Source organism: Asterias rubens, chromosome 5 (assembly GCF_902459465.1).
Source record: "Asterias rubens chromosome 5, eAstRub1.3, whole genome shotgun sequence".
NCBI lineage: Eukaryota > Metazoa > Echinodermata > Asteroidea > Forcipulatida > Asteriidae > Asterias > Asterias rubens.
In genome coordinates, this window is record NC_047066.1 from 20524067 (window position 1) to 20541998 (window position 17932).

Here is a 17932-nt window from a genome sequence, read left to right on the forward strand (position 1 = left end):
CTCAGTCTTAAAAGTACAATGCTGAAACTTCTCTTTAAAAAAGAACTTTCCTAACAAAAAAGCCAATCACCGTGCGAGTACCATGACAACCCATGTTGTGAAAAGACTGGCTAAGATCTCCATTACATGGTTCAATTTCGCGTCTTTTTGCAACATTGCTTGTAAGAGTGTTTGAAGAGGGTAGCATGGGTGGGGTATAGGGTGACGGTGAATGTCAGTCGTTACCGAGTTTCATGATCGATCTGGTAGGAGTTCCTGAATTAAAACAGTGAAATGGATATTACGTTGCGATCACATTAAGGCAAAGTCAGGTGGAAATATCGATAGGAATATATTCTCATCATTGATCTCATGTGACAGGAAAAAGACACACAAATAAAGTAACATATTAACCGCTTCATCTCTTGTACTGTGCGTCAGGTTAAAATTTCTTAACTTATTGATTTAGATTGGTTTACCAGTGTAACTTATTGAAATAAATTAATAATCATAGAGAATTTAAGTTGAAATTACGATGAATCTGCGTTAGTATTGATCTCGATGACGAGGAAACTGATCTCGCCAATTAAGTTTAGCCCTTAACGCACTGTCAGAGGGATCTTGTAGGCAAAACCGGGAACATCATGAATGTTATGTTCGATCTTTTATATTATATTAAAAAGACACACGCTGTACACATGATTGCTTGATTGTCATGTGGTTTTGTACCGTTTTTTATGAATGTGAAAAAACAATATTTGCATGGTTATTGTTATGGTAATGGTAATGCTTTGGTCATGCTAACGTTATGTTTATGTTTATGGTTACTGTTATGGTTATGGTTATTATGGTTACGCTAGTATATGGCTATATGATAAATTAACGCGCCCTGCTGTCATCGACCTTAAAGTCACCTGGGAGTGGTATTTTTTTCAAAATGAAGCTTTTGTCACTAATATATGTGTTTTGATGAGTGGAATGTGAATAAACAGTTAAGTAAGGTTTAAACAAATTAGTTCTTATGTTATTTACAAATTTAAGAGAAGGCCCCGACCCGAGACGGCGCTGTTCGTGACGTCAATCGAGGCAGACTTTGCCTGCAGTGCGTAGAGTAAACACACTTGCAAAGTACATGTACGGTCCATGTAGTGAGTTTGTACGTTTCAAAAAAAGATTGTTTTGCATTTTTCCGGCAATGCCGACCAGGTGTATTGCTGCCGAATGCAGAAAAACACATTTTTGTAATTGTACAAACTCACGACTTTACATACATGCACTTTGCACGTGTGTTTACTATACGCATTGCAGGCAAAGTCTGCCTCGATTGACGTCACAAAAGGGGTAGGCGGAGTCAGCCCCCAAACAACTTTAAACAATTACTAAAAAAATTGTTTAATGGTTCATAAGCATATACTCTTATGTTTGAAAGAAAGAAAAAAATCTATTTCCAGGTGACTTTAACACGAGATTAAGTTACACAAATCGTTTATAACAAAAACACTAGGAACATTTTGATGTTCTCACGAAAAGCATGCTCACCTAATTTGATGAAAGTTTCACACATTGATTGCATTATAGTGTTTTGATTGGAAGCCAGAGGATAACATGAATGGTTGTACCCTTCCAATGATGTTTTATCTCTCGATGCAGTCATCATGTCGATTCTATTCAACCAGTGTATGTATGATGAGTGTATGTTATGTCCACATCGATAGGTCAGATAGAGTGCACCCCCTGCCAAGGCTCTCGCATGTTGCTGATTGATATCCGTACATTACCATAAGGTCAGCATAGCCGTCTGTGCGTCCTTTGATCATCGTAACATACATTATCTTCAAAATTAAGCATTTGTTTTGGTCGGAAAAATTAATAAACTGTTTTAATACATAATTTTTGTCACTGTACAGCCAAGCCGCCTAAAGCGATGCACTATAACATGCAGTAGGAGGAAACCTTGCTAGCTTGTTTTTGTAGAACAAAGTAGCGTCATAAGTAACTAGAGATATTCATTATACGCATTGGTCAATCCATGTTAGCTCATTATTAAGTCTCCTCTTCACAGTTGACTTGTAAAATGTCGAAGCTAATGATGATTAAATAATTAAGCTGTTACCCAACCAAATTAATTTGTCTTTCATCACTGATGATATTGTCGAAAACTAATGCCTTAGCAATTAATCAGTATGAGCATTGAGCAAGATAAAAGCATTGAAAGGTTATTGTGTTCATTTCAACCTTTAAACCAAAATAATCGCCATACAAATTACCGGTAGCCATTAACGAAAGGCGTTTGTTGTTCCCTAGGGACTTACTACTTCTTAATAAATATTACCGAAAATGACACTGGCATCCTCTGAAATTTAAACCACGATTCTAGTAATTTACTGGAAGTATCTTGAAAACCAATTACCTATTCAGCAAAATCGGGCGGTGCAGGGACTAGAGGGTTATGGGAGGCTGAGCGTAGAAATAATCAGGTCATTTCTAAAAAGTGTCAAATACTGTCCGATCCTGTTGAATATTGTTGCTACCAAAATGTCCACAAACTTCCTACCAAATACTGTTCATTTTTGCTAAATATTGCCCAACCGTCCATCTATCCGAATGTTTGTCTGGACCCGGAAATTGTTTAGCACTTGTAACTATATTTTGGCATATAATACGTGCTAAAAGATTGTCCTGTGTGCTTTGCAGATACACCAATGGGCAGTGTTGTTTTGGCACCGGGTCAGGCTGATTTGACCCAGGTCGGTATAGGTCATACTTTTTGTTTTGTATAGTCAACATGCATTTGATCCAAACACACTCAACTGACTCAGAGTCCAGGTCATGTTGACCCCAAGTTGACCCGTTAAAACTGGTCATGCTGACCAGAATTCTCCTGTGCTCATGAGCTCAGTCAAAAAGACTTCCACGGTGCTTAGTATTTTTAAATGATACCTTTCAACAGCTCCTCATTAACAATAATTGACAGGACAATTTCCAAGCAGTTGCTGGTGATGAATGTTATAAGAAGACTAAAACATAACTGAGAAACAAAAGTGGTGATTTGTCCGGGCGAGAGCCGTGGGTGCCGGCGGCCCCTGCCCGCCCACCGTCGAGCGTGTGACGCACGGTGAACACCGAGACGGCGAATGACTCCAGGATGAGGGAAAGTTCAATGTTACGATCAGTAGTTATTAAAAAACACAGCAGGGGTAGATATAGTTGGCCACATGATTGCTCATACAAACGATTTTAGATTATAGCAATATTCGTGTTGTATTGGTATCTGGGAAGTAAATAGAACTCAGTTCTCAACTGTGTCCTATATTTCATTGAATCTATATTTTTGTTAAACCAAACATTACTCGGAAAAGCACGTTGCCCTGATGTAAGTTTTCGTGTCGCACACATGGAATTTCAGTTCAATTTAATTCAGACATTTATTTCCTAAACTTTCGTAACAAACAAGTAGGCCCTACATTTGTTAGCAATATGTGTTTGGTTTGCGGTAACACCATGTGTGTATCTACTTGCCAGGTAGAGGTTGGTCCTAGAGAACTGTCTTGCTTTATTCTACTGCCGCGGAGTAGATATTATCGGAGGTTCGGGAGAATAAAGCAAGACAGTTCTCTAAGATTAAACTCTACCTGGCAAGTAGATACACACATGGTGTTACCGCAAACCAAACATACATTGATACCTCACTATGCAATGCCTCAAATCCTATATAAGTTAGCAATAATCAGGAAAAATGTAACAAGTATGTATGGAGCTGATTTGATAAGCAGAAAATTGAAGACAAGTACTGCATTGTAGTTTCATCTGAAAGTTCATTTGAAATAGTTATGTCTGACAATAGCATTTGAAGAATCTGCATTTGACTTGTTCAACCCCATATTTTAGTTATACAACTAGGATTGGTATGACCGATCTCCACCATGGTCTTGCTAGGAAAAAGTGTCACTATTTTTAATCTTCCCGATGCCGGACATCCGCCGAGTTACCCAGGAGCTTGGCCCCTTGGAACGGCTTGGTACCTAACCGCATATTTTTCTTGTTATTCTATATTCGATTTAGATATTGCGAGTGCTGTTTTACCACCTAAAGCCCAACATGTTACACGTTCATGAAAATAACTCCCCTCCGTGTTTAATGTTTGGCCATTCCCAGGGGCTGTTTTCTAAGATAATTACCCTATCACCGATTATAGCACAGAAAAGCATTATTCTTACCAGGCATAGGGGATTGTTTCAATGGGGGACTGTGGCTTGGCGTAGCGTGATGGCGCGTGCCGCCACGTGCCGAGCAGGGAGAGTGTCAAGCGAGGCTGTAAGAGCGGGGTCTCCGCACGGCTCATATTGCACCTGGTGTCAGCAATCAGAGACGGCATTCACATTTAGAGAGACATCTGATTTTTGACTAAATATGGGATTACATTACTACAGGAAACGCTTATCGCACCTTCAGACATTTTTGGTAAGCCAATTGGGTATTGTAGTCCGAACTAAAATATAGCTCCATATAGGCCGTGTCCGAATTGGTGACTGCAGCTACACGGCTGTGGCTGATGACCATACGTTGAACATAGGTCGTTCCGAGCAACACTCTTAGCAACGGCCGTATAGCCGTACCATTTTAGACGCAGTCATCAATAAAATAGCTATGCAAATGATCTATCCCTTTAATAATGATCGATGCAAACACCATACGAATTAATTGCATGTTCTTCTCGAGTAAATGTCAACATCAATGCTACATGAAGAAAACCAGAGCAGGTCATTCAACGTCATGTATACGTGAATGTGATGTAACGAGTACTTCTGAACCCTACAGTCTGACGCTAGGAATTCAACACTACGCAACGATACCATTAACACCTGGCAATACAGAAGTAAAGAGCGCTGGAGTGTCAATGTACGATGTACAACCTACCACTTCTTAGTCGGTACATCAATGACAAACAGAGGTGTGAGTTTCCAGTATCTTTGAGCCAACCTGAATTTGACCCAGCTATAGATTTCATGAAAGGCGCTGACAACCCAAGTGTTCACCTTAATAGGTACTGGGTGGGAAACCATGTTTGGGTGCAAGGAGTTGATGGGTAACTTTTGGGGAAACACCCATTGCAACAATTCGCCGCCTCTATATTACTTCTATATACATTGAGCCTTAAGCATGCCTGAAATATCTTCCACTCCTTTGGAGTATGCAGCACCGACAGCCAAATAGTCGCACAGGTTATCATGATTCAACATTCTTCACATTTGGACGTATACGTACCTACTCCTGTATGAGGAGAAGCATTTATGGTTAGAAGTGTCTTGCCTAAACAGACAAAAAAACATCGTGACCGGATTCGAACTCACGGTCAGATGACTCGGTCATCGGAGCTCGAGTCTGTGCACTTAATGTTGTTGATTATTGTTTGTCAGTCAGCAGCACGTATCTTAGATTGTTGTCAGAATCCAGATTTGGAAGTGTGTTGACCTTCTTACGAATGCCCAATATTACCAGGAACATCATAAGCCTACCCGAGCCACACCCATGCAGGCTTCATCACCGGTCAATCTGGACCAACTTGACAGCTTTTGGGTCGAAGCTTGAACGTTTTTTGACCTTTTTGTGGTCAAGTTAATTAAATCCCATAATGTTGGAATGTCCATCATTGCCAGAGTTATTACCCTACTTTGACCACACCCAGGCTTCATCATCACCGGTCAACCAACACAAACTAACTTGACAGCCTTGGGGTCAGGGCATCTTTGCTAAAACTGGGTCCTGCCCGAACGAACGCCACTCGGGTTCAACCAACCCGCTCCTGGGTTTCATCTTGAAGTCAATGTTGTCGGATGGAGGCACTTAAGATCCTCCTCTGCTCATCTTGTGGAGACAGAGTGAGGATGAATCGCGCCACCTCTAGTACCTCTTGATCTACTTTGAAGAATTCTTATTTGTGAATAAAATTATACATCGTGTGGATTGTGGAACCCAATACACGAAGCATTGCTCGAATAACACAAGTATTATCGCTGTTGGTATTTTTCTCATTTATGATTGTTTAAAAGAAAGGTTCCCTATAGTATTTTAAACGTTGTTTGTTTTACGTTTTCTTTTGTTTTCTCCATTTTCGTTGGCAATTTATATTTGGAGTGCTTGATTTTCTATATTTTGTACAATCCTGCCCAAACGGTTGTCAAGACATTTAACTCGTCTCGGACGTTATAGTACAAAAGGAAAACAGTGAATTTCATTCATACTATTGGTTTACGTGTCAATCGTCAATGCATTTTCTGTTTTTCTGAATTCCGTACGTATAGTCTTTTCTTGAGTTGATGACATTGCCGAAAGATTTCTGTAATCCATATAATTATAATGCAATCTCGTGCGTTCCACATAGTAATGCTGGTATTCATCAAAGTTAATTTGGTATTTACACGCAGTTGCCTGAGACAACCTTTGCCACACAAATAGCAGGAATACCCGAGTCTGTGCCTTAATACCGGCTGGTAAGCTTTGCTCGCTATGTGCACAAATCATATCTTGATTAACCATGCACTATGTGAAGTAAACACATAAATAACATCCGCCGAGCAGCAATTATTTTAGGATTTATTCACTTCCTGCTTTTCTTGAAGAAAGAGAAAATCCTACCTCGACAATATAATTCTTTCTGCAAGGACATGCGTTAGCTATAAATAGATCAGCGTTCAATGCATGAACGGTCGTGGCGCCCTTCCTCATTCTGTCTGGCTAGTGTGTTCGCCATTTCTTCTCAATGTCAAGGGTAACCAAAGCAACCGTTTCACTAAGCATGACGTATTTAAGGCTGATTAAAGAAACTCTAAATCGCTTGATTTACGGGTGAATTGCTGTCTTATAAATACCAATTTCTTAGTCTGTAGCTCACACGCAACACGCATTGGTAACACATACAAATAATCTGCTATTGACCTTAAGAATGAAGAAACTAAAGCATTTTTCCTAAGCAAAGTTGTCCCTGTAAGTGGGAAAAATTTGCCTGGTAACAATTAATGAGTGTCATTCGCGGGCCTACAAAATGCACGTGCTTACTCGTCACTGATTGGCTGCTCCCTTTTGCATGTGCTTTTGCATTGCAGAGCCCTTTCAGAGTTGGCTACAATGTTAAAATTTACATTGCAAGGCCTACAATGATCACACCAAAATGTTCTGCCCTTGAAGATTTGTCATTCTTGGGGTATACTAAATTGGATTGCCATTTGCAAAAGTTATATACATTTAAAACATACGTAAAAACTTGTGTGGCAACTTTTACAACGTTTGACTCTTTGAGCGGCTACAACAAAAATAGTCATAAGAACAGATCAAAGTTCGTGAGAAGAGAGAGAGTAAGAACTACTGTTCACCTCAGCTGTACTGATCGAAATTAAATTGCTTCAACGCTGTAAGTGGCATCACTGAGACTCAAAGTATTACAATCGCTTGGTGATGCATAGTTATTTATTAGCGAAGCAGCACGCCTGCATTATCTTCTAAGTTGAAGTCCATAAAGAATTACCGTTAAACCCGACTTTTTCTCACCGCCCAAACACTTTTTTGATAGTAATTGGTAAACGGCCGACCGGGTAAGTATGGCAATAAAACAGCAGCGCGTGCCATTCGGTCGTCGTCGCCGTAATTAGTGGACATATCTCGGCGTGAATTGCCCACGCCGCGGTACTCAAGGCCGTTGATTGATAGTCTTATGGTTGATATGAATATTGGAGATTTTGTGAAGTGCAGGGACATAGCCGTGCATGATGCTAGAGGTGGTTTGGAGACACGATTTGTAAACATGGTGCAAAGTTGTTTGTAACAGTGCAGAATGAACCATTTTCGAATGTGTGAATCTGAACAAATTGTTCGCATAATTCCGTTTATCGATATGCATATTATTATTTAGAAACGGATGCAGGTTTTAGAAACGAAAGTAGGTTTACCAGACTAAAAATCACTTAGTCTGTTAAACCTACTTTCGTGTGTTTTGTTTTTGTTGTGGGTTTTGAGCGAAACGGCAAACTGCACGCGCACCGTAACGAAATTCCACTGTAAACTACCTGGGCTAGCAGTGGTGCCAAACAAACGTACATTTTAACCAGCCATACCTTTTGAGCGAGAATCAACCAGAAGTTTTACACAGCAACAACAACGGAGATGGTACACAATTCCTACATGTCATTCACCGGTTATGAAGTGCTTAAGGGCCAAATGTTACTACACTAGTTCTGCTATACCAGGCAGCAATCGGACAGTTACTGATTTTATTTCCCTTTTGGTTCATGGTGTCTGAAACTAGGTTAACATAATTATTGGACTATTTATATGCACACTACTATTTCCACCATAATCCCGTATGATTTAGCCTATCCGACATACAATCGAAAAAAACATACACCCCGATTAGCTTCTTATTTAATAGAGCTTTACGAGGATCGTGGGCTTCATCCATACTTCGAACCTACCGGTCGATTGACACTATAGACGGTACAGCTGCAAATACAAATCCTCGTTCAATGCTAGGATTCTCGGTTTTTATTTGACCGTGTAAGCTCAATTTGTTCATAAAGAGTACAGTCATCGAAAAAGGGTTGTTCTTGATTAATTCTGCTGCTGTTGCTATTTTGGATGCAGTCGCTTTAAATCATAAGAAACATGCAATTTTGTGGGATTCTGTATTCAAAAACGTACATTTCACGTAATAACGATTTTAATTTAATTCCCCAGCACAAATCATTATCGTAACACGAACGTGAAACTACTTTGCCACGGCTGATTAAACTCATATCAAAATCACATATAGAACCACAAAGATCGCGGTACAATAATTAAACATCATGTTATTGTAATTATATTAAATCACGATTTTAGTGGACTGCTTTACAAGATACCTGTATAACACGCCATGACACAAAACCAACATAGGCTCGAAAATCGAAGGTCTTTCATAGGGAGCAAAACATGGGAACATAATCCACGCAATCGATAATGCAGTATTCTGTTACTGTAAACTGCCTGTTAATAACTTTCATTGATTGATAACTGACAAGTTTAATTTCTGTTTTTGCCCACAGGTTGTATGGCGTCAGAGGCAGAGGGTCGGCTGCACCATCAGCTGTTCGAAAACGGTTATAACAAGCGCCCTCTACCGGTGGTCAACGCCACAGACATCCTGACTGTGTATTTCGACTTGGCTGTCACACAAATAGTTGATGTTGTGAGTATTGAATTATTAATTTGGTCCATTTCCAGATGTGATGTAGTTGTATTTTCGAACAAAAGCGAGTGGTCACGAAGCATAAATATAAACGTATACCAAAAGTTTAACGAAACAATGTAACAACAGTTGAGGTAAGCCTAATACTTTATGACAGGTTGATCATGGGTTGACAAACCGCACGTTGCTAATAACATATTGTACCACATGAACGGTGGCATTATTTGGCGGTACAAAATCCAACAAACTTGAATTATGACCAATTATTATGTGTAGGGATAAGACACAATGTATAGTAGTAAATAATAGTTCAACTAGTTTGAAAAATGCACGCAGACGAGTCATTTTTCTCCCAGATGTCTGTACGTAATCTCACCCTTAAGGTATACGGACGTAAACATAATACGGCGAAAACCACACCGACTGGCAGACAAAGTTACATGCACCTGTCTACTTATTCGAGACACAAGCGTTTTAATGTACTGTTTTTGTTTCTTCTTCTTATTTACAGGACGAGAAAAATCAGGTCTTTACGTCAAAGGTTTGGATGAAACAGGTTGGTACTTGAATATGTGCATAATAAAAACCACTTTAACATTTCTGAAAATAGTAAGAGTGGAAAATGATTAGTTGAAGAGTCAATGTTCTCCTACTGAAAGTCTTAGTCTTAAAACACTGTAAATTATGTTGTTGTGACAACTAAACTTAAAAAAAACTGTGGGCTACATTTACGAACACAATTTGGGTTGAGTTTTGGTTTGTTTTCTGCCATTTAAAAGTCATCCTATAGGAAAGTCATATTCTGCATGGGAGGGAAATGTATGATGTCTTTGGGGTAGAACAGGAATATCGTTTTGTTTTTCAGTAGCCATTTTTCGGCTTTATAGTATAAAGTTTTGTCCATCTTTTACTGGGACAAAACTTGTGTGTCGGGAAATAGGAACTCTGTGTCAGTCTTCTGGGTTCACAACGAATTATTTTCCCAATTAGGGAGCTCGCAAGCTTGATAATTTATCGTGCGTAGTCGTTCTTAATCGCTTGTATTTGGTAACGAGTAATCCCGAGTGACACGAGGGTACCTGTTCCTCGTTTGGATAATTACTTTTAATCATGACTGTAACTGCTGCTTTAAATTAATTTATGTTGTAAATTACTTGCAGGTTTGGACGGATCCAAAGCTTTGGTGGGATCCTAAAGACTTTGCTGACATCACCAACATAAAAGTCCCTACACAAAAGATATGGATTCCTGATATCCTCATATATAACAAGTAAGAACAAGTAGGAATACACTCTCTTGGGGGCGCTGTGTAGCAAACGTTATCAATCAAAAGTTATCAACTCTCTGCGAAGAACCAATATTGAAACGATGACAAATTGTAAGGCATGAGTGCTAAACAAAATGAATGCTTGCAAAGCTTAAATTGATTTTGGGTTTTAAGTAAGGTTCGGATCTGGTTCTGTTTCAAGTTTTCAAAGCACCGTATTTCCTATAGGCAGGGTCGTCGTTATAATAGTAAAGTGTTTGCTCTTTAAGACCATGTTTAAGGAAACACTTATCTGATACTAATTATCTGTATCATGCAAGAAGAATTGAGAGCCACCTCGTTCCAATTGGTGTCCGATCTCACCGTACAATTCCACAGGATGCCTTATTCACACAATAACGCAATGGGAATGGGGTAAAAGTAATAGAGAAGTACAGGGGACGACGCAGCAGGTTCAGGTTATCTTCTTTGTCAGATTTGCATTCAATACCTTCGTCATTTCCATCTCAAAGTTGATGCATATTGGGTTAAGAGTTAGGATAAGAAGAAGTTATAAAATGGCACAGCTTCAGTTAACCGACAACTTCACTTTACATTTCAGCGCTGATGGGCCGTTCGGCATTTCCTCCAAGACATGGGCGAACATCAACTACAACGGGACAGTCACCTGGTTCCCGCCAATAGTCTACAAGAGTTCGTGTCGTATCAATGTCCGGTACTACCCGTTCGATGAGCAGAACTGCACCATGAAGTTCGGGTCATGGACCTACGACGGTGACGCCCTGAATCTGTTGCCTCTCAAGCAGGAGGCCGGCAGGAAAGACTACTGGGAGAATGGCGAATGGGTCATGAAAGAGTCACCGTGTTTTAGAAACGTCAAAAAGTACCTGTGTTGTGAGTCGTTGTATATAGATATAACCTGCCACTTCATACTGCGGAGGAAGCCACTGTACTATTTCGCCTATTTGCTGATGCCGTGCGGCCTGATCTCCTTCAACACGGTCCTGGTATTCTACCTACCACCGGACATCAGCGAGAAGATGGCGTTGTGTACATCTGTATTGCTGTCCATGGCCGTGTTCCTCCTGTTGGTAACGCAGCAGATCCCGGCCAACGCCACTGACTTCCCGCTGATCGTCAAGTACCTGTTGTTCACCATGGTAGTGGTGTCCTCGTCCATCGTATTCACCGTTTTCATTCTGAACATCCGGTTCCGGTCTCCCCAGACCCACACCATGCCCAAGTGGGTACGGTGGCTCATGATAGACACACTACCCAAGTACCTCTGGATGAAGAGACCGGAGCGGTACTCTTTGAGGTACCGCAATGTCGGGGTCAGCATCACACGAGATGCGCTGGGTCCGTCCAACTTCCTGGACACGAGGAAAATCGTCATGGAGAACAAGGGCAATAACTACACAGTGCGCATGCGTGCTGAGCTGGACAATGATGACGAGTCGGATAACGACTTACAAGGTGATTGTCCAATTGGGGAATGTAGATGTGCCCAATTTGGAATAAAATAGCACAATGATATGAAACAACCGGTGGATGCTGGTGTCGAGCAAACCGGTCTTTAGTCGACATTCATATTTATGTCTTGTTACTCCATGTAAACCACTCTAAAAAGTACTTATCACCCCAAGTTAAACAATCTATCGGTAACATTTCAGTTGCTGATAAAACCAAAGTTCTCTGGTCTACAGCAAGTGTTATAAGAATATTATCTGTCTCTTTAACACACATGACATTACACCTCAAAATGTTTCAATCCATTGCACTTTATTGGTGCAGATATGTGACTGACAACCAGTCTTATGCCAGACATTAAACTTTATGTCTGATCAATGTATAGTCAATTAATAATGAGAGCCAAAATTAATAACCAAGAGGGAACCAAATTAATCTACCGTCCAGCCACGACCTGGCTGCGTTCATTTTTTCCCGTCTTAAATGCAAGCAACTAAAACTGGTTGCTGTCTGAGAAAGAAGACGATATGTTGGCGCTCCGAATGACACTTCTTGGTGGCATTTCTTCCAAGGAATTTTACAATTTTAGAAACAAACACGCGCTGATTAATCTGTCAGTTGTGTGATGAGAGGCAACCGAAAAGTTAACGTAAATCGTTAAAATAATGCTGTACATAAGCGGTATATATTCGCTCTCTTATTTGATGCACTGTCATTTTAGCTTCGTTCGTTTTAAAAACAGTATCCTTTATTGGACGTTAATATTGTTTCTTTCCATTGCAGGGTTCATTAACAAATTGTATATTTAACTTTCAGAAAACTTCGGAATAACTATAACTTCATGTTTTTGTATTATATCTTTTTTTTCGCAGGGAACATGCAGCCATTGCGGTACTTGCCTACTGGACATGTAGATCCAGAGTGTACCGAGGCCATGATTGTCAACAATGCAATTGAAGAGATCATGTATCTCACAACAAGATGCTCCAATGAGGAAGACGATAAAAGGGTAAAATAAATTCTCATTTTTTTGGCTATCGCGATATTATTGGAGTATCCCATCGAGTGGTCAAGCGCACTGGTGTTTCTTAACAGCAGAGTGTGGGTTCGAGTCTCGGTCTGGACACTTGTTTTAAGTGAGGTTCCACTATATGCTTCGAAAACCTTTATTGCTTCGTCTTTCGGATGGGGCGTAAAGCCGTTGGTACCGTGTGTTGTATAATACATGTGGAAAAACCCGTTACACTTTTCTATAAGAGAATTTGGGGGTTGTCCTTGTGTTGGCAATGGCTGATAAAACACTGTGTGAACTTTTATTTGGTGATAAGCATTTTGAGTTGCCCTATGGGAAACTTACATACATAAATTAATTATCATTATTAAGGCCGCAGACCCGAGAAGAAACGGCAATTGAGAATGGCGCGTCCTAAACGGTCAAATGTTTCCAGCAATTTTATGTTGATTTACAAAGCAGCAAAGGTGCCAATCAGCTACAGTAAAGGTTACTCTGTATGTTTAAGATTCTACACGATCACGTAAACGATGTTCGATTTATGCGACACTACTTTATACGAGCCACACTAAAGCTCAATGATTGTTTCGACACCTTGTTACGACCGAAAGTTATAACCACACAAATCCGTTACTTCATGTTGGTTTGTGTTATAAGAGTCCCATGGAAACTGAGTTTTCCCCGTGATGACATACCTACTATTATTAGGTCTTTTCCCAACATAAACGAAATGTTAATTGATTGCTCTTCCCACCTTGCAGGAGAAGGAAGATTGGAAATACATTGCCATGGTAGTGGATCGCATCTTCCTCATCGCCTACCTGTGTGCCGTCTTTGCAGGCAATGCGGGAATCATATTCGAGTCCCCTCACGCCAAGGAGTTCTTCTTCGGTGCATGAAGAAGAGGAGTCTCCTCACGCTAAGGCGTTCTTCTTCGTCAGTGCATGAAGAAGAGGAGTCTCCTCACGCTAAGGAGTTCTTCTTCGGTGCATGAAGAAGAGGAGTCCCCTCACGCTAAGGAGTTCTTCTTCGGTGCATGAAGAAGAGGAGTCCCCTCACGCTAAGGAGTTCTTCTTCGGTGCATGATGAAGAGGAGTCTCCTCATGCTAAGGCGTTCTTCTTCGTCAGTGCATGAAGAAGAGGAGTCTCCTCACGCTAAGGAGTTCTTCTTCGGTGCATGAAGAAGAGGAGTCCCCTCACGCTAAGAAGTTTTTCTTCAGTGCATGAAGAAGATGATTCTCCTTACGCTAAGGAGTTCTTCTTTGGTGCATGAAGAAGAGGAGTCCCCTCACGCTAAGGCGTTCTTCTTCGGTGCATGAAGAAGAGAAGAATCTCTGATGTTGAACAGACCCTCCTTAATTAGTAACAGTGAAAGGTGTATAGTCTCATCCACAAAAATGCTTCGTTTAAATTCCTATCAACCAGGTACTTTGATGCTGAATAAAAAGTATAAATAACACTGACCTTCACAATTTTCTGACAGCTAGGCCTACATTTGACAAGCATCTTTAACATAATTGTTCTTTAAACAAAATTCCTTACACCGATGAGTGATTAGGCAGTGTATACTCAGTGCTTTCTCAAATTCTACGGCTGTGGAGAACAAAATCCACAGGCTATGTTCAGCTGCAGTTTTTGCATAAAGGCAAAGTACCGATGGTTTACATTTTCGAAAATAACATTATATTGATGCATTATCTTGCGGTGATTTCCCATTATACATTATACATAGACTATTATTATCCACATTTTCTGCTAAGCGTAGGTTCTCTAGTCGTGTGGAATTATATTGCTACAAAAAACCTCAATGTATGAAACAAGTGGATATAATTTACATATAAATAATATATATATATAATATACTCCTCTTTTGAGCTGTGCAGCGAAACTTCGTTAAGAGTGTTCTGACTGTCTTTGAGACAGTGGTAAGTTATGTATTTGTACAAAGGAGTAAATAATTTTGAATTAGCTTTTAACCTGGAAGAATTTGGATTAAGCAACCTAACAGCAAGCACAGATTTCGTATACGATTTCGTATATCTTATGAGGATAAGAACCAATTGCTAGCCCATGAAAATGACTTCTTGGATGCAGTTCTTTTTTTGATGCCGACGGTGGATCTGAGCCCCTTCAAGGATGAGATCTTCAGCAGGACAGTGTCTCGGGATATGTCTTAGCGGGCCATTTGGCCCCGTATGAGGTATGGTTAACTTATAAACGCATGCGAATGATTGTGTCACCTTCATACAATAAGGGTGCAGTTGATCCTGACAACGTGTCAGACATCCCAAATGAGTAGGGACAAGGCTGTCAGGTGTCAATATTGGATTCGATTCAACTCCACACCGGGAGTAGTACATTGAGCCTTGATAAACCTCCCGTAATCAGACATTATCAGTGTTCAATTGATCCAGAACTTGGTCTAGGAGGATCCATTTGACCCTGGATAAGTCTCACATTGGAAGCTCATTGACCCAGTTACTGGGTCAATGGGTATCCACTTGACCCTGGATAAGCCAATCATAATCCATTAATATCCCATTGACCCTGGATAAGTGTTCCACGCGTCAGATCATTATTTGGGATCAATATTGACCCCTTCAGTGGGCTAGTGAGTATTCGACTCCGGATAAGTCACACATGTCTAACAATATCACATGTCTAACAATATCAGTGTTCGACTGACTCCTTCCACTAGGTCATCGGGCATCCCCATTGACCATGATGATTATCACACTGTATAAGATATTATTGTTGGTGTTCGATCATCTCCGATAATAGATCAGTGACTATCCACTTGACCCTGGTTAGATCACAGAGCAAAGACCTTTTGTCTGATATTGTCGGGGATGGATTTCCCCATAATTGGGTCAGTGATAGTGCAACATTAACCGAAACGACCCAGGTGTATGATCTTGCCAAGTTCAAATTGACCCTCCATTGGATCAAATATTATCTCAGTACTGAATTCGGTATAAGGATACCATGTGACAACAATCTGACCCTCAATGGTTCAGAGAGTATACTTATTTCAAGTTTACCGGTTTTAGGGTCAGCCGTCGATCCGAGGTACAAATGCACAAGTGTGTTTGAAATCGTATAAAATGTGAGGGTCGGAGTTCGACAGGGAGTTAGCAATAATTATTAGTCTACATTTTTCATGAGTTTGTAAAGAATAAGTCTAAACACTCTATTAGCTGGTCGCCATGTTGGTTTACAAAATGTATATTCACAAAATACGAGAACCATCAAGTGAGGTTTTTAGGTCAGCCCAACCTGTATATGAATCCCTAAATTTCATAGACCCTTAAGAGTTACAATGTAGACTGTGAATTGCATTATTTTGTGATGGGTTACCTTCATGCAAATCTATTTCAATATCTAAACTTATACGATCAACTCCAAACTGCTCAGAATAAACCTCTGGTTTTTTGGGGATGAGGATCGTGTTCCCTTGAAAGGTTGCACGCTGGATTTGGTATTGGGAATCATTCTTACTTGGACAGTTTTACTGTTTCTTATGGAATACCATGTACTTTACTAATATCGTGACCCCAGTATTAAATTGAAAAAAGCCAGCGGCTGCATGCAGGCAGCCGCGCGTGCACGTCACCGCGGGGTCCTCGCGAACTAAGAACCACCTTCCAATTACAGGTCAAAAAGATATTCAATATTAAACGAAAAGTATGATGATTATTCTTTAAATCTTCCACACTAGCCGAACATTTGCTGGAAGAGATGCTTTAATTAATAATTCTTGACCATGGTTCATTGATTGATGTCGTCTGACCTTGATAAATGGCACTGCCATTTACCTTGGTAATGACAAAACGTTCAGCATGTAATTATGCATATATACCCATGACTAAGAGGAAAGAAAACCGCAAAATTAAGATCTGTTTTTTAGTAGGTCAGACCCACTTCCGGTCAAGGACGGTCACTTTCCGGTTTAGCACGACCCAATTCGGTTCAAATGACCGATTTAAGGTTCAAAATGGCCCATGGTTCCATATGACAAATATTCGGGTCAATCTAACCATGGTTCCTGTTCATTTTAACTAGACAGTCGGTTTATACCGACCCAGCTTATAGTTTGACTCCCTGGATTAATTCTGAACCTAGAATTAAACCAACACCCCTGAAAATAGAAAAAGCTTTTTAAATAAGCTATTTTAATATCTTATTTAAAAAACTAAATTTTTATAAGAAATAGGCTGATGATCTGTGCTACGCATTTCAATGGTAAGTACCCGAACGCCCTCTGTTGGCGATGGTGTACACAGATGAGGTACGCACTCAGTTATCTCCGAATAACTTATGTTGTCTTACTGTTGTTGTTTCTTGGGGTGTTTGATTGTCTGTTTAGTTTAAAAAGAAAAATATTTTCGGGCTTGAACACATCAATAATATTGGGTCATTGCCTATTTGGGGTGAATTTTAACGTTGTAAACATTTGATGGAGATCTGAAACACACCAATGCTCAGCACTGATGAAGGAATGAACTATAAAGAAGTGTGGTTCAGTTTAGTTACACCTTGACACAAATCTGCCTGAAGTACTACCCTGCTATGTAAAGTTAAGTTACAAACAGTAAAGTTAAGACGTTGGCTGGTAAATTTCTTCTTTTTATAAAACTGTGCTTTGATTAGCTAATTATCTTATTGTTCGCAAGCACTCCTGTATTATATTGCTCATTTTGGGGAACAAACAAGTGAGATACAACCTTTACTTCGTTATGACTTGACATGTCAGTTAAAACTAACGGCTCGTGTATGATTGTATAAGCTAAGGATGTTACTTGGATATGAGCCTAAATCATGGCAAAATTGGATTAATACTGTATAAATAATCATTCTGTCCAGATATTTATATTAAATAGTTTCCGTAGACTTATTTCATGTTTTCTTTTTTAAAGGTCCTTCTTAAAGGTATTTTCAACTTCCATGAAATTAAAACAAAAGAATGTTGTGCTTTTCGCACTCTATC

General features: G+C 39.9%; 1 protein-coding gene across 1 annotated transcript in view; it reads left to right on the top strand.

Annotated features, from left to right (window-relative positions):
* The window catches only part of LOC117290365 (neuronal acetylcholine receptor subunit alpha-4-like), a 36082-nt gene extending 18355 nt beyond the window's left edge, over positions 1–17727 (top strand). Inside the window, exons 2-7 of the mRNA XM_033771725.1 lie at positions 9054–9196; positions 9708–9752; positions 10357–10466; positions 11065–11939; positions 12806–12942; positions 13707–17727. Of these exons, the coding sequence (XP_033627616.1) occupies positions 9054–9196; positions 9708–9752; positions 10357–10466; positions 11065–11939; positions 12806–12942; positions 13707–13844 (1448 nt within the window). The 3' untranslated portion in view covers positions 13845–17727. The remainder of the gene's footprint in view (positions 1–9053; positions 9197–9707; positions 9753–10356; positions 10467–11064; positions 11940–12805; positions 12943–13706) is intronic.
* The last annotated feature ends 205 nt before the right edge of the window (positions 17728–17932 follow it).